This window comes from Macrotis lagotis, chromosome 7 (genome assembly GCF_037893015.1).
Source record: "Macrotis lagotis isolate mMagLag1 chromosome 7, bilby.v1.9.chrom.fasta, whole genome shotgun sequence".
In the NCBI taxonomy this organism is placed as follows: domain Eukaryota; kingdom Metazoa; phylum Chordata; class Mammalia; order Peramelemorphia; family Peramelidae; genus Macrotis; species Macrotis lagotis.
In genome coordinates this window covers 183,660,323-183,684,727 of record NC_133664.1, presented here as the reverse complement: position 1 = coordinate 183,684,727, position 24,405 = coordinate 183,660,323, and the positions used below count along the sequence as shown (strand labels likewise).

The 24,405-nt window shown below is 40.5% G+C and overlaps 1 protein-coding gene across 6 annotated transcripts in view; it reads left to right on the top strand.

Moving 5' to 3' along the window:
* The window catches only part of PFKFB3 (6-phosphofructo-2-kinase/fructose-2,6-biphosphatase 3), a 102,232-nt gene that overhangs the window by 69,951 nt on the left and 7,876 nt on the right, over positions 1-24,405 (top strand). For 5 of the 6 annotated variants that reach the window (XR_012470145.1, XM_074194187.1, XM_074194183.1 and 2 more), the window contains exons 1-10: positions 9,594-10,156; positions 18,331-18,456; positions 19,488-19,584; positions 20,636-20,702; positions 21,317-21,391; positions 21,801-21,857; positions 22,618-22,742; positions 23,029-23,236; positions 23,547-23,693; positions 23,906-24,010. Coding sequence is in view for 5 of the 6 variants with exons in the window: in XM_074194187.1 (XP_074050288.1) it covers positions 10,081-10,156; positions 18,331-18,456; positions 19,488-19,584; positions 20,636-20,702; positions 21,317-21,391; positions 21,801-21,857; positions 22,618-22,742; positions 23,029-23,236; positions 23,547-23,693; positions 23,906-24,010 (1,083 nt within the window). In the remaining variant the exon portion in view is untranslated. Of the gene's footprint in view, positions 1-9,593; positions 10,157-18,330; positions 18,457-19,487; positions 19,585-20,635; positions 20,703-21,316; positions 21,392-21,800; positions 21,858-22,617; positions 22,743-23,028; positions 23,237-23,546; positions 23,694-23,905; positions 24,011-24,405 lie in introns of those variants that run through there. The other variant, XM_074194185.1, reaches the window with a different exon arrangement.

Sequence of the window (24,405 nt, the reverse complement as noted above, 5' to 3'; positions counted from 1 at the left end):
TCAAATTGGCTATCATGTTTGAAGCTGAAGCATGATTCCACCAAAGGCAGCTACTTCAGAAAAGGTTCTTCTGGTCATAGGTACAGCTTTCTCTTGAACATGGGATCTTCATGCAGACCCTGTTTATCTCTACTAGCATCACACACACACACACACACACACACACACACACACACACACAAACACACACACACTTGGTGCTACCAAACCTTCTTGAAAATGAGAGCTAACAGAATGATGAAAACTTAAGATTGTCAGTTCACCAAGTAGCTATGGAACAGAAGGAATATCTGGATCCTCATCAGCTTGGTATTTATAGTCACATATACCAGTGACTTTAAAACAATAACCGCCACAACAACAAAAAATCCAGGTCATTGTGCAAATTTGCCCAGAAGCTCTAATTTTCTGTCACCTGCTGTCAGCAGTTCCCAGTTCACAAAACCCTCATTACTTCTCCGTATGGTCTGTGAACAATGGATGGGAAATTAATTATGCTTTTATTTTCATTAACCTCTAACTAAAATTTTAGCATTTCCTTCAGTTATTTTAAAGCACTATTCTGAGTAGGTATCCAGATTGTCCAAGGGAATCCATGACAGAAAAGGGTTTCAGAATACTGCTCTGAGTCCATTTCTTGAGGGATAAGATCCTTCTTCCAGAAACTAGGTTGCCCAGGTACCTTTGCTGTAGTTGCAAACCGATTCAATGAAAGCCCAGATCACATCCAATTATGTGAAAATAGAGGTGGCTGAGCAATTGTATATCTGTCCCGTGTTCAAGTTCATGCCATCTTCCTTCATGCTTTTAGAACTGATGAAAGCAAGGTGTTCTTCAAATTTAAATACTATAATTCTCAGTATTCCCAGTTTTATAAAATTGTAGGGGGGAAGATTTGAATATATCACAGAAATAATTTTATTTTTGTAGTCAACACTTAAATACTTTTATTGATGAAAGTTCATGTAGGTGGTAGCTGAAATATATCCAACTCAGACCTGGAATTTTTTTTAGTCTCTTGACTTTCAAAAGAGATTGCAAAATATCCCACCTATACCTGCTACATTCCTTGCCAAAGTACCATGAAAATCTTTGTATCTATTCCCTCTTTGAATCTTGTAGAAGTAACAGTCTATGTAAGTTTCCATCATCTTTCAGAAATACCATTTTCCCCTCTAAAAATGTACTGTTTTTTCCAGCCAGGAATTAGTGGACCTAGCTAGACTGATCTCCTCACTCCCTCACTAGAGAAATGGAACAAGTATGTTTTGATCTGTCTTTTTTTACTGGTACTGATGCTGAGGGGAGGCTTACCCAGGGACATATGCTGAGGGTTTATCTTAAATGAGACTCACCAGCCAGTGACTGCTTCCAGGATAGAGACACTCCATAAAAGAAGACAGAAATCCTCAGATAGTTGATATCACATCATATACCTGTATTCATGTACAGGGAATTAAAAGCAGTTATGAGGTAGGCAGTGTGGAGCCCTGTTGATTTGCATATCTATGGACACTCCAAGTATCCAATCTTTGTTCTCTAATGTCCCTTGTAATGAAGCAGAAGGGCTCCTCCCCACCAACAGGTTTGCTGTAACCTATTAAAACACAAATGGATATCCAAGCTTTACCTCAATATTTTTTGTCCAAACTAATGTGAATTTTTGCCCAACTAATATAGATGTTTAACCAGATAAATTTTGGTATTTACTCTTCTCAAGGTTATATTATATAGATCTATTATTGTCTGTTACAAATGGCACCTTCAGTTGGGATATCATTTATTTGGGATAATGTGTCTCTGTAAGTCTCACCTCCTATAAGGATTCAATGAAACTGGATATGGTTTTATGAAGGAAGAAATTGCTGGGGCGTTTTTGTATAGACATTTTCATCCATCTTTCAAACCTAGTGCTACTATACTCAATTTAACTGTTAATATTTTCAGGCTTCCCCACCTTCTGGCTAGAAAGAATACTCTTGTTCTGTGCACAGCTGCTGGTCTGGATGCCTATTGTGTTAATAGGATTTTTATTTCTTCTATGTAAAAAGTGCCTATACTTTCTTTCTCAATATAGTTTTTTAACTTATCAACAGATTGTTTTTTGTTCCCACATCATCATTTCTGTCTCCATAAATACCTCACCCATAAAAGTCTGCTCACACCCCTTTCCAAACTTCCCTTTTATCTCAGATACCTTCCTGTGGTCCCTTTATGCATACTCTGTGAGAGCTGTTATTTTTCTTTTGGGGCTTACTGTTGACAGTTTTCCAAACCTCTAAAGAATGTGCAGGAATGATATTTATAGGTTGCTAATGTTATGTTTGTGACCAAAATGGTCTTTAAAGACATATAAAGAATATATGTTGTGAGCTATAAATAATGCTATATCTTTGTTTTTAAGTTAGGGATTAGTTGCACAGCTGCTAGCACCTTTTCCTTAAAATTTGTGGAAAATGTGGTATATATGTTTAAAAGTTTCTCAATAGTACTGTAAAGAAATTCTTTCCTCTGTTCTATCTGGAGCTTCTGATATATCCTGTATGGGTTAAATGTTGATTTAAAAGCACAAGACATCTGACCTGATCTGTCTTTCATATTTACTTCCCAAGCATACTTTGAAATCACATACCAACTGCTATTATGACGATAGGGTCAGAGATTTAAGAGTTGTAAGAGACCTAAGAGGCTATCTGGTGTAGTCCCCTAAGGGGAAGAGAAGGGAAGATATTTGTCCAGATAATCCATACAGATAGTAAGCATCAGAGGTGGACTTTGTTCCCAGAGCTTTTTGATTCCAAGTTCAGGACTACATTCCCTATGCCGTGCTGCCTAAGCAAAATATTACAGCTATCTAATGCAATCATTTATTTTGCAGTTGGACTACTGAGAAATTAAGTTAACTGCTTAAAGTCACATAGTAAATAGAACTAGAATTTCAAATTCCGTTGATTGTACTCCAAATCAAATATTCCTTCTACTGTTTTATTCTGTTTTTTACATAAAATTAAAGTTTCCATCCCAATTGGAAAACTGACCCACCAAGTCTACCTAACAAGGAATGGTCATATCCTAACCTATCATTTTGTTCTTCTAGAAGAATGGTCTCCAAAGTGTATGTTTGGGGAGGGGAATGAGATGAGAGAGTACAGCAAGATAATCCATTGGGTGGAAGGAAGAAAATAGAATTTTTACATGTATCTATTCTTTATCTAAAACATAAGTAATTAAATTTTACTAATCTTTAATATATAGATCAACCCTGGTACCTCCTGTGGTCTGTGTGTCAGATGGTTGGTCATATTTCACATATAGCACACAAAGAATCCTGAGACAGAAAAGATCCAGAAGGGTAGATAATATCCCCTCCGTTCATTATTTATGTACCATGTGTCTGATTAACCTAGTTTTAACTAAAGTAACCCTCATAAAATGGACTAATGTCTTAAACGTGCCCTTCAAATTAATCAAACACTGAAGGATTATAACATGACTATACCAAGAAGAAAATGGCATAATTAGCACTTCTGGCATGAATTCTTTGTCATTTCTTTTAGGAAGTAAAAAGCCATGATGATCTGATTGGAACTGTGAAACTGTTAAAAATTATTTTAAATGTGTGTGTGTGGGGGTGGTCATCTTTTTTCAGTCATGTCTAACTCTTAATAACCTCAATTGAGATTTTATTGGTGAATATTCCAGAGTGGTTCACCATTTCCTTCTCCAGATCATTTGATAGATGAGGAAACTGAGGCAAACAGGGTTAAATGACTTGCCCAAGGTCACATAGGTGATGTCTTAGGTCAGATTCAAACTCAAGGAGATGAGTGTTTCAGATTTCAAGACCAGCGATCTATTCATTTCATCACCTGGCTGCCATCATTAACAAGAAGAAGTGTGTGTGTTTGTGTGTGTGTGTGTGTGTGTGTGTGGGGTGTGTGTGTGTGTGTGTTGTGTGTGTGTGTGTGTCTGTATATACATTTGTATATATATATACATTTATATATGTATATAATCAAGAAGATTCAACCTATGTGCATATCTATATTTATATCTATATCTAAATATGTCAGGCTATTAGCTAATGATAGTATAAAGTCATCTGAGTATTAAGACTTTAAAAAAACTAACATTCAGCAATCTTTTGTCAAGTTCCTTATTCATGTAAGGGACTATGTAGGATACTGAGAGGAATACAGATATGAATAATAATAATAATAATAATAGTATTTAGTTTTTAAATAGCATTTTAAGGTTGGTAGAGTGTTATGTACAAGCTATTTTCTTTGCTCCTCATAGCCACTCTGTGAGGTCAATATTTAATTCCATTTTACAGAGGAAATGGAGATACAGGAAGGTTGATTTGTCCAGCCTCACAGAACTGTATCTAAGGTCAGATTTGAACTTATCTGTCTGACTCCTAGTATAGAACTTTTTAGCTATTGTGCCACCTACTGATTGCCATCCAAAAGCCAACAACCTCATAAGGTAGATAAGACCCATCAAAAACTGTCATCTGATTTAGAACAAGATAAAAAACCCTAAGACAGGTACAAAGCTAAAGATTGTTGTTAGTTAGCTGAAGAAGTCTTCCCAGAGGAATTGGAAATTGAGCTGAACTTTGAATAATGGACAGGATTCAACTGGGTGAGATAGAGGGGGAAGAACATTCCAAGAATCTGGATTACAGAGATTGTAGGCAAATTCGTAGAGGCATTTAGAAAATCCATTCAGCTAAAACTATGAAAGTGAATGGTGTGAAATAAGGCTGACTAGAAAAGGAAGTTGTAACCATATTGGGCAATGTATGCCCAAGTGAATATGGACTTTATAGTAATTAGAGCTGGAAGGGACCCTAGAGATTGTCTAGGTTAGTGGCTCTCCATTTTTAGGTCTTGGAACCCCTTTATATTCTTTGCTTAAAAATTTTTATTTTTTCCTACTTACATGCAAAGAGTTTTCAACATTCATCCTTTTGCAAGTTTTTGAGTTCCACATTTTTCTACCACCCTTCCTTCCCAATCTAATATGGTTGTACTTGTATACTTGTGTTCAGTATATTTCCATATTTGCCATTTGTGAAAGAAGAGTTAGAACTAAGACCCCTTTATACTTTAAAAAATTATAGAGGGCCCAAAGAGTTTTTATTTATGAGAGTTACATCTATTAACATAGGTAATAGTATTAGAAATCAAAGCTGATAAAATGTTAAACATTAAACATAAAATAACAAAAGTAAAGCCATCACATGTTAATATTATAAATAACAATTTATGAAAAAATAACTCCAAAATAAAGCAAAATTAGTTGGCAAGGCATTGTTTTACAAATAGATTTATAAGCAGCATTATCCCCTAGTCACTTCTTACCCACAGATTCTGTCTGATTACAGACTCCCCCTCAATTGTCTCATTAGAAATACAATTCTAAAGTCACAAACATAATCAAATTGTAATCAATTTATAACACATCCTCTTTCCAAGTACTCTCTACAATCCTCATGAGCCTAAAAAATCACTCAAGAGCTAAAAGTTTGATCACGTACATTTATACCCACATCCTTTTTTCTAAATATGTTCCTTTCAATTGTCCTAAGAGAAATATAGTACCCAAGAGTTAATTAACATTCCCCTCTCCCTCCTCCATTTACCTTTTGATGCAGCTTTTGAGTCTTGTATTTGAAGATCAAATTTTCTATTAGGGTCCTTTTATCAGGTAAATTTGAAAGTCCTCTATTTTGTTGGAAGGCTATCTTTTCCCCTGAAAAAATATGCTGAATTTTGCAAAGTAGTTGATTCAATGTAGGGACCTTTTAATTTGTTACTTCCCATCTATGTGATCTTGGATATTTAGCTTCTATATCTAAAATTCTAAGATATATTTGAAGATAGGGATTATGTGTTTTTCTTCCCTAACTTCCACCCAAACTCCTCATATTTAGGATATAACTCCTTAGTTTTTTTTTCCTTAACTGTACTTGTAGGTCATAGTTTTAAGTTCTACCACTTCTTTTTTATTGGTGATATGGGAGAAAAATCACTTAGATATTAAAAATGGGAAGGGGATAGGGTAGAAATTGAATTTACTCTCAAGTTCCTAGATTTGCCCAGGGAGAATATTGTAGAAAAAAACAAGACTGGGAGTTAGGAGGCCTGAACTTTTACTAATTTATTGTATGGTCTTGGACAAATCAAAAGGACATAGTGTGGCTTGGTGGAAAGAATCCTACTCCTGGAATCGGGACCTGGATTCAAATTCTTCCTTTTATCTTTCCCGTTTATGTGACCTTAATTTGTAAGCCTTTAGTCAATCTGGGCCTCAGTTTCCTCATCTACAAAATAAGGAGGTCCCTCTAAGGTTGCTTCCAGTTCTACAAATTTGACTCTCATTTCCTTTGTGAACTTTAGTTTCCTCATCATAAAATGAGAAATGGAACTAAATGATTTCAGAGATTCTTTAAAATCTAAAAAGTATATGATCAGAATGTCATCTGTGCTGATGGAGATGGGAAGTAGAAAGGCACTGACATTTTATTTTTATTGAAGAAATCCAAGACAATTGTTTTACAGATAGGGAGCAGACTAGAGAATCTATATGAATTGTCTCTCAGCCCAGGATGGTTCCTTACCATATTCTTTACCCATTTTTTATTTTATTCATTACTGTTTTCCCAGAGTGTTAGAAAAAATCTTCTTATAGGGTTTTCACCCTTCTCTATTTTCATAATTCAGGTGTATGATAAAAATATTTCTAATGCATAGATCTGGTCATATCATCTGATAATTCTCAGCAGCTGTCCCTTCCACCCCCACTCGTCTTCTGAAATCTCCTAGTAAAGTTCACTTTCCTTTGACTCATAGGTAAACCTTACCTAACCTCCTTTCTGACATAATGCATCAGTACCTCAGAACTGGCAAAATAAAATGTATGTGCATGTGTATATATGTGTGTGGGGTATATGTAAGGGAAACATCCTTATGTCAAAAAGTTGTGTTAGTGTATCTCTGCAAGAAAACTAGCCAGTCTCCTTGAACAGGAACAAGCAGTGTGTTCATATTTTGTAGAAGAGTTACTAAATAATTTTTAAACATTAAAAGAAGTTTGTAGAAAAGAAAGGCACAAATACAGTATTATTTTGCCATTCAACTTTATGTTTAAGAAATTCATATGGAAGAGGAATATCACTTGTAAGTTTCCCAAAGTCAAAATAATTTCAATATGGCTAGATTTCATAAGAATAAAATTTTAACTTATAGCAGTTGTAGTAGTAGGAGGAGGAGCCAGACCACATAGTGGAAAGAACACTATTTTCTGAATCAGAAGCCTTGAGTTCAGATGCTACCTTTGGTAATTGTTTCCTGCATGATCTAGGAAGGGAGGAAATATGAATCTATTAAGTATCTACTATGTGCCAGGAGATTTATAAAAATTATCTTACTTGATCTTTACAGTAACCCTGTGAGGTAGGTTCTATTATTTTTCTCATTTTATAGTTGGGGAAATTGAGGTAGACAGGTTAAGAAAGTTGCTTAGGGTCACACAGCTAAGTTGGTTTGGATCTACATTTTCTTGACATCAGGCCCTCTAACCACTGCTCCACCTAGCGAACTCTTGGGGCAAATCACCTAACCACCCTCTGGTTTCTTATAAAAATGAGGAGATTTAGATGAGCTTTGGGGTTCCTTGGCTCTGCCATGATGAGGTGATGTTGAGAAAGTCACTTTATTCTGTTGGTCTGTTTCCTTTTCTATAAAATGAGGGACTCAAAGCCGATTAAATAGTCATTTTACAGATGAAACTTAAAAAAAGTTAACTTACCCAGGGACCTACATAGCTGTAAATGTGATAGTTTTAGAACAATATGTAGTTGGTCTGACAATTCTTTTCCCTCCCAAATCAACAATCCTCAGAATGTCAGGGAATTATCTAATCGAATAAATATAAGAGTTTCCCTAGTGTTTGACTCTCTGGCCTTTCACTGTCAGTTTCAGAAGGAATGGGACTTTGCTACCAGTTTCTGGGGCTATTTAGTTCAGCAGTATTTCTTTGAAATACATTAAAAATAAGTCCCTATGATGAAGAATGCTTTCCATCCCCAGAAAAAGAGCTGATAGTTTTTAGAATACATATATTGAAGCATAGCAAACAAAAAACCAAGTTCAAGGTTGGATTCAGGTTTCTGAACGGCTTGCAGCTAAGCAAGAAATTAACCTGTGTTTTTCCGTGTTCCCCTAAACTCATCCCAGGCTCTCAGGCAGAACGTGATGGGTCTCATTATCCCATCCTGGACTCATCCTACCGAGATGGGCGGTGGGCCAAGTTTATAGAGAAGGAGAAAGCAATGTTAGATATGCATGTATTAGACACAAGGGTTCGGCGAAATGGAGAAGAGGCTCGGGGGGAGCCAACCAGGTGGTTCTGGCTCTCTGAAATGAGAGTGGGAGCCCGGGGCGAGTAGGGATTTAAGGAAATACAGTAGAGCGGAGCCGAGCTAGGGAGACGTGTGGACCAGCTGATGCCTCCAGCGGCGGATGGGGCGCTCGAGAGAAGCTGGCAAGTCAGGGGAGGGAGAGTGACTTCCCAGTGGAGTCATGCGGGACGTGTCAGACGTGTGGAAGCAGCAGAAGATCCTTTTCTATCTGAAATTTCAGTTTCGTAAAGCAGTTTCTGAAATCCTTCCCCCTCCCTGTTTGATTGACTTAAACAGTTTGGTTTATAGCAGGTTGTTTCACTCCCTATTGAGGTCGATGCATTTTGAGGTATCTTAATTTTATGAAAATTAATAAAACCATGAAAATTCTTGATAAGAATGGATATGATCCTTATCGATAGCCTATTGGCCATACCACTTTGCATTGCTGTAGCAAAGGTAAACAGACGCATGCAATGCATATATTTTTAATAAAGCCAGGAATTTGAAGATGAACTAAGGGCTCACTTTGCAAGACAATATACTAGTTCTTAATCAGTTATAAGGCCCTGCCCTCAAGGTATTTGCATCCTCCTGAAAACGTAACTGTAAACCTGCATTAGGGAGGGAGACTTAATTCCACTTGGAAAGACGTGCCCTGGTGGTGTCCCTAATTCTCGTTTCTTTAATAAATTCCTTCTCGTGGCCTCCTCACTCCTTTCTTCTCAGCATTCCCCCCACCGCCCACTTTGTGATTTCTTTGCCTGGCTTCCAGTGTCAGCGTGACCTGAAGGACTGGGAAGGGTGGTTTCGAGTCCAGGAGGCGAATGGGGTTAGGAATAGGAAGATGGGGGGTGGGGATGGGATTGGGGAGCAAGGTGATGAGTCGGGTACCCTCACCCAACCAGACGTCGTAGGTAAAAATCTAGGATGATAACCCAGAGGGGCAGGCAAGTGGCTAAATGGTTTCTTGGGGAGAGGAGTGATCCTTTTCCGTGTCCCCCCAAATCAGCCCATTTTAGCGTAATGTAGAAACCTCCAGCTCTCAGGCAGAACGTGATGGGTCTCATTATCCCAGCCTGTCTGCTAAGGCCTCTGCCCTACCTGTGGGTAACTAACTGGTTACTAGAAAGCCGCAGGCATTATTACGAGGGCTAGATGTCAGCAGTCACCTGAGCAAGGGTGGGCTGCATTCAGCGGAGGCGGGGGCTCTCGGGGCACTGGGTCTATGCTCGGTTTGGGAAGCCAGGGTGAGGCCAGGAGAGGGCCCCGGCAGCCGGGAGGGGGCAGCAGCCGGGCCCTCTCCTCCCTCCTCCCGAGCCCGAACTGAAAGAATGTTTTCCCCGCCCAGGGGCGGCCGGTGGGCGTGGATGCCGGCCGGCGTCAAGTCTTAGAAATAGCCGGGTCTGCCGGGCATCGGAGCAGAGCCGGAGAGGAAGGCCGGGAGGCTCCGCCACGCCGCTCCCCTCTGGCGCCGAGCCTCCGCGAGCGCGCGGCCCCGGGCTACGAGGCCTGCGAGGGCCCCCGAAGGCGGCGCGGAGCTCCGGCTGGGGCTCGCGGCCCCCCGCGCCCCGCTTTGTCTGCCCGGGCCGCGCTCCCACACTCCGGCGCTGACTTGAGCCGCTTCGGGCGGGGGCGGGGCGGCGCCGCGGCCCGGCCTGGCAGCGAGGATGCCCCTGGAGCTGACTCAGAGCCGGGTGCAGAAGATCTGGATCCCCGCGGACCACCGGCCTTCGCTGCCCAGACGTAGGTGCCGAGGCGGCGCGGCCGCCGCTCCGCCGGCCCCATTGTGTCCCGGCCGGCCCGGGGCCATTGTGTGGCGGCCGCGGCGCGCTTTTGTGCTGCGTGCGGGGCGCCCGCGGCGGCAGGTGGTCGCGCCCCTAGCCCCGGGCCCCGGGCGGTCTGCAGGGGCTGCTCCTCCCCTCTCCGCGGGGGGCTGCGCGCAACCTGACACCGCCGGGGCCGGACTCCGGGGCCGGGCTCCCGGGCCGGACTCCGGGGCCCGGGTGTGCGCCGCCGCCGCCGCCGCCGCCGCGGGGAGGGGGGTGCGCAGGAGGAAATTCCGGGGGGAGGAGGGGGCTAGGGGCGGGGAGGAGAAGTCTGTCCCCTCCACGTGCGCCTCCCGGGCGGGAAAGGGGGCGGCCCGGGGCGGGCGCAGCCCGGGGGAGCCTGGAGCGCGGGCCCCCTCCCCGGCCCGGGGGAGCTGCTCCTCCAGCTGCGGCCGGGGAACGTCTCGTGACTCTCCGGGCTCCCGCTCCCGCCCTTCCTCCTCCTCCTCCTCCTCCCCGGCTCCGCTGCAGCGGATGCAAGGCTCGCCCGGGAGGAGGAACCCAAACCCGAGTGGGGCAGCGCTAAGCGAGCCCAGCAGCCCTGCCTTCTGCCCGTTCCCGGAGGCGGTGGGGAGATGCGCCCCTTGGGGCAAACGCGGCGGGACTGCCCCCATCCCGGGCATCGCCCCCCGTTCCTCACGTACGGCTCTGGCAGGGCCCGCCGCCGACCTGTCAGCCCCGTCGGACGCCTGGCGTACCGCACTGCCGTGGAGGCCGAGGCGTCTCTTGGCTGAGGAGGCTGGCACCCGGGCGCTCGGGCATCCCCTCTGCTGCGTCCTCCCGGGACCCGGGCGGTTGTTTCTTGCCTCCCGCCTCCCCGTAATCCAGGTGTTATGTTGAAGGGTTGGTTTTGAGGGGTCACTCAGTGACCGACTTGGAGATGGGAACTTGGCCCAGCTTGTACGGTGCCCGTAAGGGACTTGATCCCCGGGCTTCAGCCCTTGTAGCGCGAGGGAGGCGCCTCCCGGAGAGCGCAGAGATGGACAGCTTGCTTACCTCGCTTTGCTGGCCGCAGGTGACGAGTCCTGTGACCTGCCAGTCTCTAGAGCACCAGCTTCCTGGGAGTCTGTTTATACTCCCAGTCTCTGTAGATGATGCTCCTTTTTGCTGAGGCTGAGGGAAGCTTGGTTTTAGACCTTTGGGTGCGAGGTGTAGCTGAGGTCTGGGGGAGGCATTTTCTCAATACTGAATAAAGCCAAAGCTCTTATTGCGAAGGGTCAACTTCAGGAATAAACTGTTAATTCCTTTTTATTGACTCTGGGCATTTGAGAAAGGCTTAGTCTGAGAGAGGCGGATCTCTTAGAGTTGGGGTACACGGCAGGATTCTAGGGGTCCTTCAGTATTAATAACAACCTGTTTGACTTGGAGAATGCCATCGATCGTTTTTTTTTTTAATTTGGGTCACCATTAGACTTCCATGGTCCTGCACGTCTCACACGAAGTGAAAATATCTCTTAAAGCTCAATTGCATTCTTGGGCATTCAAGGCATCAACGAGCTGCATTCTTGAGTAGAGATCGCCTTTCTCTTAAATCTCCGAGAGTTTTACCGGTTCCTAAATTTGGGGCTCCAGTTATCTCAGTTTAATTATCTGGCTTAATTTCTGTTAGCAGTCAGGAATATCAAAGTTGCTTATTTTTTTTTTGAAACAGAAAAGGAGAAACCACTGTTGCTAGACATCCTTATTCCCCGTTGTCTCATAAGATGCTTTGACAGCCTGCTTCCCATCCATTTTTCCACCGTATTGTTCTGTTAGATTGTCTTTTTCTCATTCCTGTCTTGTCTGGAACTCCTGTAGACTGCCCCCAACTAAAATCTCAACTTTAAGTAGAAATATAAGGTTCAGATACTAAAGGACTCATTCCCCAGTCCCTCTTAATTTCCTGTGCTTTCCTTCAGTTAATTATCTCCTATTTCTTCCCTTTAATGGCTTGATTGATATGGATGAGTGTGCTTAGAGTGTAAGCTCCTGGAGGGCAGGGACTCTTCTTGCCTCTTTTATATATAACACAGCTTCTTAGCACATAGTATTTTGAAATGTCTGAAGGACCAAGCTAGATTGGCTTAATAAAAGACTGACATCCCGAGTTGATCAGAATTGGACAGTGAAAGGGTTGGGAATATTAGGGGATATGCATGATTGGGAAAATTTTAAACAGTTCACAGTGACAAAGAACATAAATTCTCAGTTGGCAGAAAAAGATTAAAGTATAATTGGGGCAGCTAGGTGCCTCAGTAGATGAGTACCAGGCCCGGAGTCAGTAAGATTTGTCTTCAAATCTGCTTCCAGATACTTTGAAACTGGGGTGACCCTGGAGCTGGAGAAGGAAGAAAACCCCAAATGGGGTCTCATAAGAGTAGGATATCACTAAACAAGAGGGAAAATGCTTAGCAAATTTCTATTTTGATTTTTGATTTTCTAAATCCTTATGTTCCCCAAATTGAGTTGACACCAGTCTTATCTGAGCACAAATTCCTTTTACAACACTTGTTACCTACCAAACCAGAGTTGAATGGATTTTTAGAAGCTAGCATCTATACCCCAGCCAGTAATCCGAATAGGAACTCTGGCTACAATTGTCAATCCATCCTTAAGTGAAGGTGCATCCACTGATTTATTCTCTTTCTGACCAGTAGTGGCTACTCACAGACTGATCCCGTTCTGCTCTGTCTACTGGGTGAGCTTGTCTTGCTCACCATGTTGATATCAGATTATAGTGCTGAATTTAGCAGGTGCTTAATAAATGTTAATGTTTGAACTGTTTGACATCTGGCCTGACTGCTTTTGGGGTAAGCCTAAGCCTATCATTAAAGGATCCCATTTCTGCTAGACTTAACCATCTCCCTAGTTCTCAGATTTGATGTTTGGCCTATGATTTGGACATCTCCCTAGTTGTTGTACCTCTTCTGTTGAGTCTTTTTTGCAAGGCAAATGGGGTTAAGTGGCTTGCCCAAGGCCACACAGCCAGGTAATTATTGTCTGAGACCTGATTTGAACTCAGGTACTCCTGACTCCTTTTTGCTCTATCCACTTGGCCACCTAGCTGCCCCCCCCCCCCATATCAACTCTTTAGATATTTTATACCCTTTACAATTTCCTAGGTAGAAAAAAAAAGGTTGAAAGGTTTTCTGATTCAGTGATCATACCATGATTCTGCCATATCAGTGATCATCTCATTTATTCTAAGCATCTGATTCCCCCCCCCCCCCCCCCCAAGCTAGGGATTGGACCCTTAAGTTCATTGTTTTTTGACAAGTCCACTTCTTTGCCTAGTTTAGGGACTTAGAATTGTTTGGGACCTTAATTAAATAACTTCCCTATGAATAGCTTGACCCTACAGCCATAGTTGGTCAGTGATTTCCACTTTAGTTAGTGATATGTATCACTCTCTTAGAAAAGGGAATTATCTTCAGAATTTCTTTTTTGAGAGATTCTTTATCCCTCTAAGGATAACATCTTTGGAATGTGATCTCACTTAACCTTCCTCTGAACCCTTTTTAGTCTCTTCCCAGATCAAGAGTATGTGTTAGATTTGTTCTCCAGTTTTTCTCTCTATTACAAATTCCATGATGGGGAGTGATCCCTGGCTTCCAGTCAAATTTGAACAGTCTCTCCTAGATAGATTCAGAATAAAAGTTCCCCTTATTGCTTGGTTTACCTTTTTTTTCCCCCTTTTTTTTTTAAGGATGAAATTATCAAGAAAGTTTAAGAGATTGCTTTTCTGCTTTGGGGGAAAGTGGGTTCAACCATCCCTTGCTACTAATTGAAATTCCTTGTTACCAATATATGCTCTTACTGTGCCAGGCTTTGGTCTGTTTCCTGAACACATTTGTTTTCCCTTTTTTAGGAAGGGATCTAAGTATACATTTTTGTTGTTTTGCCCTCCACCCCACCTTTCTTTTTCACCTAAATGTATACTTAGATCCCTTCTGGATTTGTAGACTTCTTTGCTTACATGTAGCTTTATATAATTATACAATATTAATGTATTCTCATTTCCTCTTTGCTTTATTTTTGCTTATTTTCAATAAGATGATATGGTCTAGTCATGTGTCTTCTCCTTCAGTCTCAGTGGTCCCTGTAATTTACAGTGGAATGCAGTAGAGTGGGTAGTGTTTAATTTTAGCCTTTAATTTTTTTTTTCCCCAGAAAAACATGCCTAGGCACAAGGGGGTAGAGGTGATATGATAGCTAATCCTAATGAATCTTACCTTTTGCTTACTTCTATCTTTTATAAAGACCCATTCTAACCCCAGTTCTATTCTTTATAAAGCTATTCATAGGATCACAGTACATAATGATTTGGTGTTGACCTGGATTCAGATGCTGCCTCCATGGTTAATATGACCTAAGTTAGGTAACTTCTGAAGCTCAATATCCTCATTTGTACAGTGGGCTTACTAATACTGAGATCTTAATAACCAGAGATCTTATTATAAAATTTCATCTTCCTGAATTCCAATAAGTCATTTAACCCTGTATGCCTCATCTGTAAGATGCTGGAGAAGAAAATGGCAAACTACTCCAAGAACCTCAAATGGGATCACAAAGAGTTGAACATGTCTGAAACAGCAAAAAATATTGTAGGAAAAAGACTTTGAGGGTAGTGTGGTGTTTTGATTATCTGCTTTGCTTATCTGAGATAAGTGATATTTCTTCTTTTTACAGAGAGAAAATTGTGGAAAGAGGAAAAGTGACTCTTGGTTCAAGGTTGTCCCAACAGGTTTTAGTTTCCTTGACTTGGAAATCAGCAGGTTAGACTCATGAACCTGGAAGGCTCCCTCCAAGGCTAGACTTATAATCCTATGAATAGCTTATAAAGAATAAAGTGGGGGCTAAAATGGAAACCCACGCCTTCTCTTTACTACTCCATAATTTGTTTCCTTACAAAACATCCCTTACTGCCACTGGCGGAGACTGATCTGGAGTTGCATGACCATTCATCTGGCTGATTTTTATGGGTATCTTTATGCTTATAGATTTGAAGTATGAAATCTGGGTGCCCAACAATAACTTTCCATCACTTATTGATTTCTACTTGACTGTTCTTGCCTGGTGTTTCCTACATTCCATTCTGAGGGCCTAGGCCAGAGACAAGGTTAAGGCAGGTAGGCCTTTCACTTTAGCTTTCCATTTTTGCTACTCCCTAGCTTTGAAGTGTTTCTCTTGTTTACTTGTGATCATTGTAGCATTAATCAATAGAAATGGTGATCTTAAAATTCCATTAAAAAAATCACTGAGTGATCCTCTCCTGTATCTCATAAAGCCATTTCCCTGGAAGGAAAGGTATTTAATATATTAGGCCAATGGTCACCAGACCTAAATTCTCTGTGGTAGAAGGAAGAGGAATTGGGTGGTAGTGAGGGAGGGAAAGATAATAACAGAGGAAGAGAGATGGGATGATTATCACAACCTATCATCAGTTCTGAGGTCACAGGAAATTGAGGGGCTCCTTAAGGGAGGAATTATCAAAAAGGATGCCTCAGGTAGGGCCAGTTGTTGAGGAAAGGGAGAGATCCAAAAACCCAGTAAGAGTGTTTTTAGTGATAATTTATCACTGGAAAATCCGGAAAAGAACAAGATAACCCCCTGTCAGAATAAGGCAAGGGGGGTTTCCCACCTTTTTTAAAAAATTTCCCCATAAATGCCTTTGGTAGTAGATAAAGCCTACTGTCCAAATAGTAAAGGCATAAAAAACATGTCTAAATATATAAAGTAAGATATAGAGGATTACAAAAGAAATCAATTTTGTGTTTATCAAAACAGATAGAAGGGGAAGATAGTGATAGATTCTGCCCTCTCAATTGTTTTGATATGCAGAAACCAAATTGATAAGATCATACATAGGGTCAGATTTTTTTAGAGATAGAAAGGCCTTAGAGATTTCAGTCTCTTCCCCCAGTTTTACAAGAAATTGGAACTCTGATTTTACAGTCATACAAGGAGGATGTTCTGATCTTGCCACCAAACAACATTGTCTCATATTAGCACCCTTGAGGATTATATGAGAATTGTAAAGCACAACACATAAATGCTATAGAAACATTAGTTATTAAATAACAATCTTACATTGATTACAACCTTCCTCCAAAGTAACAACAAACCCAACTCCTCAAGTGGAAAATATATTTGGTCATGGAAATATTGCCTTTAGTATTGGCTCTGATAAGAGGGTAGGGATTCACCTGGGTTTGAAATTCAGTATTCTTTCCTTCTCCTTTATCTGATTCCACAATATCTTATTCCAGAGATTATTATTTGAGAACAGTAGTAGACGATTTGATCCTTCTACCCCTGAACTTTGAGACAACCCTTAGCCAAGGTCCTTTTAATCATTTTTGCATTTTGAATCTCTTTAACAGTCTATTAAATCTGTGGCCCCCTTCTAAGAGTAATGACTCTAAACTATAAATAAAAATAAGACTTATTTTTGAAATTGAAATTCATTTTGTTCACCATCCCCAGGTTAACCTATGCTAGGGATAGGTACTATTTATTCTTTGCTTGTTTTTCAGGTGAAGAAGTTGAGACTCAGAAAGGTTGGAGTGACTTGATCATAGTCATAACAACTAGTAAATGGGACTCAATCCAGTGCCAATGTCTTGTACATAACTTTTTTACCTTGAAATGATTTTATGATCCTGAGATTGGTGGTCTCTGCTGCTGTAATTCCAACAGAGATGCAGATGCTTGCTAAATGGGCTCCTGTGCTGCCTTCTGACATCTAGGAAGCAAATGTGAGAATAGCTACTTCAAGTGTGTGTTTGAAACCCTTGATCTCAGCCTATTAAAACAGAGGACAAGCACTGCCATATTTGGTTGGAGTTGGTGCCCAGATTAAACGAAAGGTTGCTCTTTTCCTTAGTCCAATAACAATGTACTGTTAAGGCTAATCCTCCCTCCCCTCCCAGCCCCCCCTTAACTAAATGTGTCCATCTAGATTAGTAAAATGTGAAGATCTTGGTGAAGGGGAAAGTTAAGTAGCCTTTATAGCAACCTCTGCATCTTGGTAGCTTCCCCTAGAATCAGTGGCTCTGGCTAGAACTTTGCCAAGTTCTGCTATTCCCCTGACTTGTTAGTCATTCAGCTTGAACCATCACTAGGATCCAGTGGATGAGTAGGAGAGAGACTTTAAGTAGTAGAGATAGAAAAATTAGGTGTCTGTATCTTGACCAAAAAGGATTAACATTATCTGTGGTTTAGTTCTTTTTGTTTGCTTTTGCAATGCTGTGGGGTTAAGTGACTATCCAGTCTTTCTTAAAATTTTATTAACTTTCCTATGTGGTGGGAAAGAAGGTTGTAAAAGGGTAATATAAGTTATATAAATGGATTGGATGATTGGGACCCTGCCTTTCACTCCTTGTCATATACTCTGCCTCAGTTTCTACATAAGCAGGGTCTGTCTCTTTTGTATCTCTGTTGCTTAGCTCAGCATCTAGCTTCTAAGTACTTTCTGATTTGTTGACTTTTACTTAACCATCCTTACTTAAAGTGTCAGGGCTTACTTCTTCCTATATCTGGTTTAGACCCTATCCTTCAATGAGTTTTAAAATTTTTCCCCTTATCTTACTTCCCTCCCCCCACCCTCCCACAGAAGGCAATTTGCCAGTCTTTATATTGTTTCCATGGTATACATTGATCCAAATTGAATGTGAGAAAGAAATCATACAGGATATACTCTACCCTTCATCAAATCCCGATTAGCTTCTAAAAAAGTGTCAAAGTGAAATCCAGGAGGACCTGAGTTCAAATTTGATCCTGGGGGAAGGGAAAGAGGGGTATAAATTCCTTGAGGTCTGGGAATACCTTTTATCTCTTTTGTATCCTTAGTTTTAGTACAATACCTCAAATTGAACGTTTTATCTTCTGAAGTTGTGATTAGTTTAGGAAGGCATCTGGGTCCTTGGGCTGATAGTTATGTGTGATTATAAGAACAACTATGTACAAATGAACTATGTTAAAATTTAGAAAATCAACCAGGATTTATAAATCTCTCCCACCACATGTTCTTTTCTCTTAAATAACTGGAGTCATAGTGTGACAGGGTAAATATAAATTATGACTGATTATGATCTTCTTTCCTTATTCCAGCCTGTGGACCTCAGCTAACCAATTCCCCTACAGTGATTGTTATGGTTGGACTCCCAGCTAGGGGAAAGACTTACATGTCTAAGAAGTTGACACGCTACCTCAATTGGATGGGTGTCCCCACGAAAGGTAAGAGTGGATTCTTACACTGTTATGGTTTAACTTGGGTGTCTAGCTATTGCTGAGAAGAATAAAACAGTCCCTTCCGTTCAAGGTGCTTATGATATCTGGAGAGGCAATTATGCATTATGCATTATCTAGGCATTTACAAATACCAGAAAATACCCAGAAAAATCTTTATCCCACCTCTGATACTTACCATCAGAATTAACAAATGGGCATCATCATACCTGTATTACCTATCTCTCAAGCAAAGCCTGTCTAGAAAATGCTTTGAAAATAAAGCTATATGGAAATTTCAGCAAACATTTATTACTAATTTGTGCAAGGTGCTGGGGAGATCCTGCCCTCAAAGAGCTTATTCTTCTTGGGGGATCCAAAGTAGGAGAGTTGCTCTTAGCTAGGGGTGAGGAAGGGGAAGTTTAAAATTTATGTAGTAGGAAGGAAGGGCCTGGGGTGTTCTATTCTGCAACTAAGTCTTAGAGGTCCCAGAAATGTTAAGTATCTGAATCTTCCGGGATCTACACAGGCAGTTCTATGTCAGAGACAGGACTTGAACCTGAATTTCCTGTTTGTTCCATATTCATTATTTTCAGGTTTTTCTCTGGGTATGTTTTGTACTTTTCTGGGGTTCTACCTCTGGAATCCTGACTTGGCTACATCAGTTTCACATACGATTTTGCTGGGTAATCAATCAACAAATATTATCTTTTAAGCTTTGTGATAAGGGCTAGAGGATTTAGATAGAAGATAGAAGTCCTTGCCCTCAAGATGCTTATAATCTGTTCATGAAAGACAACACAATGGAGACTGTAAAAGATAATTCTACTTTACAGGTTTGAAGCAGCCAGTAAAGGCTTATCTACTAAGCACTCACTGGATAAAAAAAAATATTAAAAGTAATTTGGGGATGGGACCTGTAAGTTTTAATTCAGTGTCTTCACATTATAAATGAGAGCTCTTAATAGAAGTAGTACCCTTAGCTCCTCTGTGTTTTAGTCTTTGGTGGTTCTCTGATGGGCTCAATTTTCCTTTTGTAGTTTTCAATGTCGGGGAGTACCGCCGGGAGGCTGTGAAAGAATTTAGTTCCTATAGTTTCTTTCATCCAGACAATGAAGAGGCCATGAAAGTTCGGAAGTAAGTTGAGAAATATATTTTGGCTCCCCTACTTGAACTATTTTTTTTCCTTATCTGGTTTCTTCTCCCTTAGGGCAATTCCTCCAAAGTCTTACTTTTATCATCCTGTTGTTGTTGGAGGAATATGCTGACTCTTGACTGGGAAGGGAGAAGCAGGGACACAAAATTCATGTAATTTGTCTTTACATATGACTCATGGTAGTGATTTTACTCAACAGCATCTCTGGGTTACAACTTCTAGTACTTGTCACTCAGATATGCCTTATGATGATAATACACCTTAAATGACTGGGTAGAAATTCATAACATATCCATTCATATTTTATATTTTTTGGGGGGAAATGCTAGTATTTTTTTCATTTGCCAGGGATTTAAAAAATGAGTTCTCAAAAACAGGTCAGGAATCCTTAACATAGTGATCATGGAGATTCCTTCAACTTTTTGAAAGATTTGAAAAATCTACTCTCTTGTTTCACCCCTGAGCTTGCTGGGAGTGCTGTTAGTTTATCCTCATTACATATAAGTATGGTGATGGTTTTAGATAATGCCTATTTTAAGGAAAACTTAAAATTTAGTCCTCTGCTATACCATAGTTTTAATAAGGAATGAGTGCTTTTTTCAGCATCTATTAAGATAAATGATTTTATTGATAATATTAGTTATACTAATTGTTTCCTAATATTGAAACATTCCTGCATTCCTGATATAAATTCTACCTGATAATGGCTGATTAGACTGCTAGTTGGTACAGTAGGTAGAGCATTGGACTTAGACTTGGACTGGAACTAGATCCAAATTCAGCTTAGCCTCAGGCATTTATTAGCTGTGTGGATCTTGGGAAGTCACTTAACCTCTGCTTCAGTTTCCTCATTTGTGAAATGGAATAATAGCACTTGCCTCATGAATTCTATGAGGATCAAATGAGCTTTGTAGAGTGCTTTGTAAATACAGATATGTTGTATATGAGTCCTTTCTGCCTTTGACTTCCTTTATCTATACTAGCAGTGAGAGACCTTCTGATGTTTGCCTTCTGTGTTCTTCTGTCTTGCAGACAATGTGCATTAGCTGCCTTGAGAGATGTCCAGTTGTATCTGAAAGAAGAAGGTGGCCAGATTGCAGTAAGTTAAGAATAGCAGTTGTCCTTCCATCTCTGATCTGATAGCATGTTTGGATGGTATTCTATCAAAGCTTTCTCAGAGATTTTCCTAAGGCTAAAGTAGTTTACCTCAACTTTACCCTTTGGGGAACTAGGAAAGATTGCAGTTAGGGATGAAGTCAAAAGGAAATGGTAGTATCCTGCTTGTTAATGATCATCAAGACCTTCGATGTTCATATATAGAGAATGAAAGCCTCATGTTGGACTTGGAGTCAGGAAAATCACATGTGTGACCTTTCTATTTGCCTCAATTTACTCAAAAAGCTGATAAAAGCTTGAAAGAAGCTCCAAGTGAAGCTAATTGCTTCACCTGCTACTATAGGTGGACTCAACTCTTCTGTTTAGCCTTTTGTTCCCCAAGCATATTTGTTTTCAGACTGCAGAAGAAATAAAAACTTCATTTCAAAGATTGAGCATAGAGAACCAACTTAGATTCTTCAAATCAGATTCAGGTTTTCTTGGGACATGGAAGTTTCCTTCTTCATTTATTTGCTTATGATTTTGTCTAGTGAAATAATGAAAAATTCGAAAAGATGAAAAAATGTATTATTTTCTCTCCTTCAAATATACTTACAGGTTTTTGATGCTACCAATACCACAAAAGAGAGAAGAGATATGATCCTTGATTTTGCAAAAGAAAATGACTTTAAGGTAAGCCCAAATCTCTTCACTATATAACTTGATCCAGAGCATGGTGGTAATTTAATACCTCAGTTTCCCCATGGGAATGACCCTCTATGGAAATGTTCATGGTGTGAGTGAGTGGGGGGATGGTGAGGATGACTGGCTTAGAAGATCAACTGAAGCACCACCTTCTACTTGAGACCTTTCCTGATTGCTCCCCCACCAGCCCAGCTAGCCCCTACCTTGATCTGTTATATTAATGAACTTTGTACATGTTTCCTTACAATATTCCATGAAGGCAGGGATAATTTTGTTTTTGTATCCCTACTATTTAACACATAGTTCCTGGTGAACAGTTTGTGCTTAAGTTAATGTTCTGTTGCTTGATAGCATCCCTGATAAATTATATTCAGGTGGTTTTTTCACCTTTCCCCAGGTGTTTTTCATCGAGTCTGTATGTGATGACCCTTCTGTAGTGGCCTCCAACATTATGGTAAGAGCCTGTCCCAGACCTGAGAGGCAGGATTCTTTGACTTTCAGGGCAGGGCGGGGGTAGGGGGTGGGTAGCCTTGTTCCAGACAGATTTTATCCATGAGTAGTTTTGGAGTGTCTTAAAGGAGTTGGATTTGAGTCCTAGGGAATTAAATTTTGAGAAACATCTTTACCTTCCTTTTCATTCTATGAAGTTAAGAAGGAAGGCTTTAAATAAACTCATCCAAGACTTTTTTTAAAGCAGTTTATGGCTTAAATGTTTTCACTTAGCAGATTTTTATCAGTAGTAGAGTAAAGAAACTTGAATTTCTCCTTTATCTTACCCCTGAAAAATAAACAGAAGGAAGTAGACTCAATGTGGGTCTCAATGACCCACAAATTAGGTATTCATTGTCAGAAAAACTGAGAGTAAACACTAGGCAGGCCACCAGACACTTAGTAGGTACTCAGTACACATTTATTAACTTTAGTCATTGAGTTGGTAATGAAGCATTAAATCATGAGAGACATCTGTACATGGTCATTACCATATCTCTCTGGAGATTATCTTCAATAAGATCTGCCCTTGCCCTACCCCTGGTGTCTTCACCCTTTTTATATTCAGTTTCTGACTCTATCCAAAATTTTTTTCACCCGTGGGTATTAGGATAATCTCTTAGGCCTTCTGCTCTTTCCCTGATTTGAGAGCCCCCAAATCCTGATTAATCTGAACCGAAAGCCTTTCTGTATGACTCATCAATTTCCTTTTTGTGTTGTTGCAGGAAGTTAAACTCTCTAGCCCCGATTATAGAGATTGCAGCTCAGCAGAAGCCATGGAGGACTTCATGAAAAGAATTGATTGCTATCAAGTCAACTACCAACCTCTTGACCCAGATAACTATGATAGGTAATCCAAGGAAATTGTCATTCTCCCTGACTCCCAATTTGATATTTACTACTTTGTGCTAAAAAAGAAAGACATTCTTAAGATCTATCTTAAGACCTGTTATTGCTAGCATAATTATTGTTAATTCTAAAATCTTAAGAATATATCCTATAATTATTCCCTTGAAAGTTTGTTATCTACAAGGCAGATATAGGTAAATGAGCTTCTCAATATTAGGATCAACAGCCCCACCTTCTTTATTTTCCCAAAAATCTTACTTTGGATTCTTACTGGGGTTTCTATACAGGGAGCTATCACTGATCAAGGTGCTTGATGTTGGCCGAAGATTCCTGGTAAATAGAGTCCAAGATCACATCCAGAGCAGGATAGTCTATTACCTGATGAACATCCATGTCCAGCCCCGGACCATCTATTTATGTCGCCATGGAGAGAGCGAATATAATCTCTCAGGGAGGATTGGTGGAGACACTGGCTTGTCCAATAGGGGAAAGAAGGTAGGAGCAAAGAGCAGAAGTGGGTATGCTTCCTCCTCTTTAAGGGAGCTAATCATATAGTCTGCTAGGAATAGGTGGATTACTGAATCTTTTTACTGTGTATGTATCAGACATGGGTAAGAAGGCTAAGGGGGGTAAGTATACTGGCAATGTGCCTTAACTCTGAGGCTCTGGTCTTGGGTTAACCATAATAAGAAGCCTTGGGTGGCAGACTATGAAAGGTGAATTCTCTACTTCTCAACAAGTAGAGAAAGTTGTGCCACACTCCATTATCCAAACTCTCCCAATGTTGCTTCCTATCTGATTTCAGTTCTCCATTGCCTTGGGCAAGTTCCTGGAGGAGCAGAATTTGAAGAACCTTAAGATATGGACCAGTCAGCTTAAAAGGACCATCCAGACAGCAGAAGCCCTCAAGCTACCATATGAGCAGTGGAAGGCCCTCAATGAAATTGATGCTGTAAGTCTATCTATTTGACCATTGGGAGCTAGAAGACTTGGGGTTAAAGGTGGTTTTCTTAATTGAGCTAGGTAAGGAAACAACCACAGGAAGAGTGCATGTACATTTGAGATGGGCGTTCTGACTCAGCTTTGACTTGGTCAGGACTTCCATCCTGATAATTAAACAGTACTTTTTGTATTTGTGTGTGACATCTATCTGGTTTTCTCTAGGGAGTCTGTGAAGAAATGACCTATGATGAAATCAAGGATACTTATCCTGAAGAATTTGCTCTTCGTGATCAGGATAAATATTATTACCGCTACCCTTCTGGAGAGGTATATATGCTGTGATGACTTTCTCCTTAAATATCTAGGTCTTCTTGATTATGCTATATATACACATACATGGATATATAACATAACTTTTAGGATTGTTGGAGGAGGGGGAGGGGAAAGTGCAAAGCAGAGAAAAAAATCTAATGAATCAAAGAAAAGTTTAACACCTTTGAAAAATGTATAGTATTATAGGATTTCTTGAAATGGAAATTGTTTTATATTGAATCCTCTCATGGTCTGTTGTGCAAAATGGAAATTTTTTTTCTTAAATTTTCTCAAGTTTAAAATTACAAAAAAGAACAACAGGGTTACCTTTCTGTATTAATTCCCTCATTAACAAATATTTGAGTGCTATGATCTGCAATGACACTGCAGATCTGAAGGTGCTCCTTTGA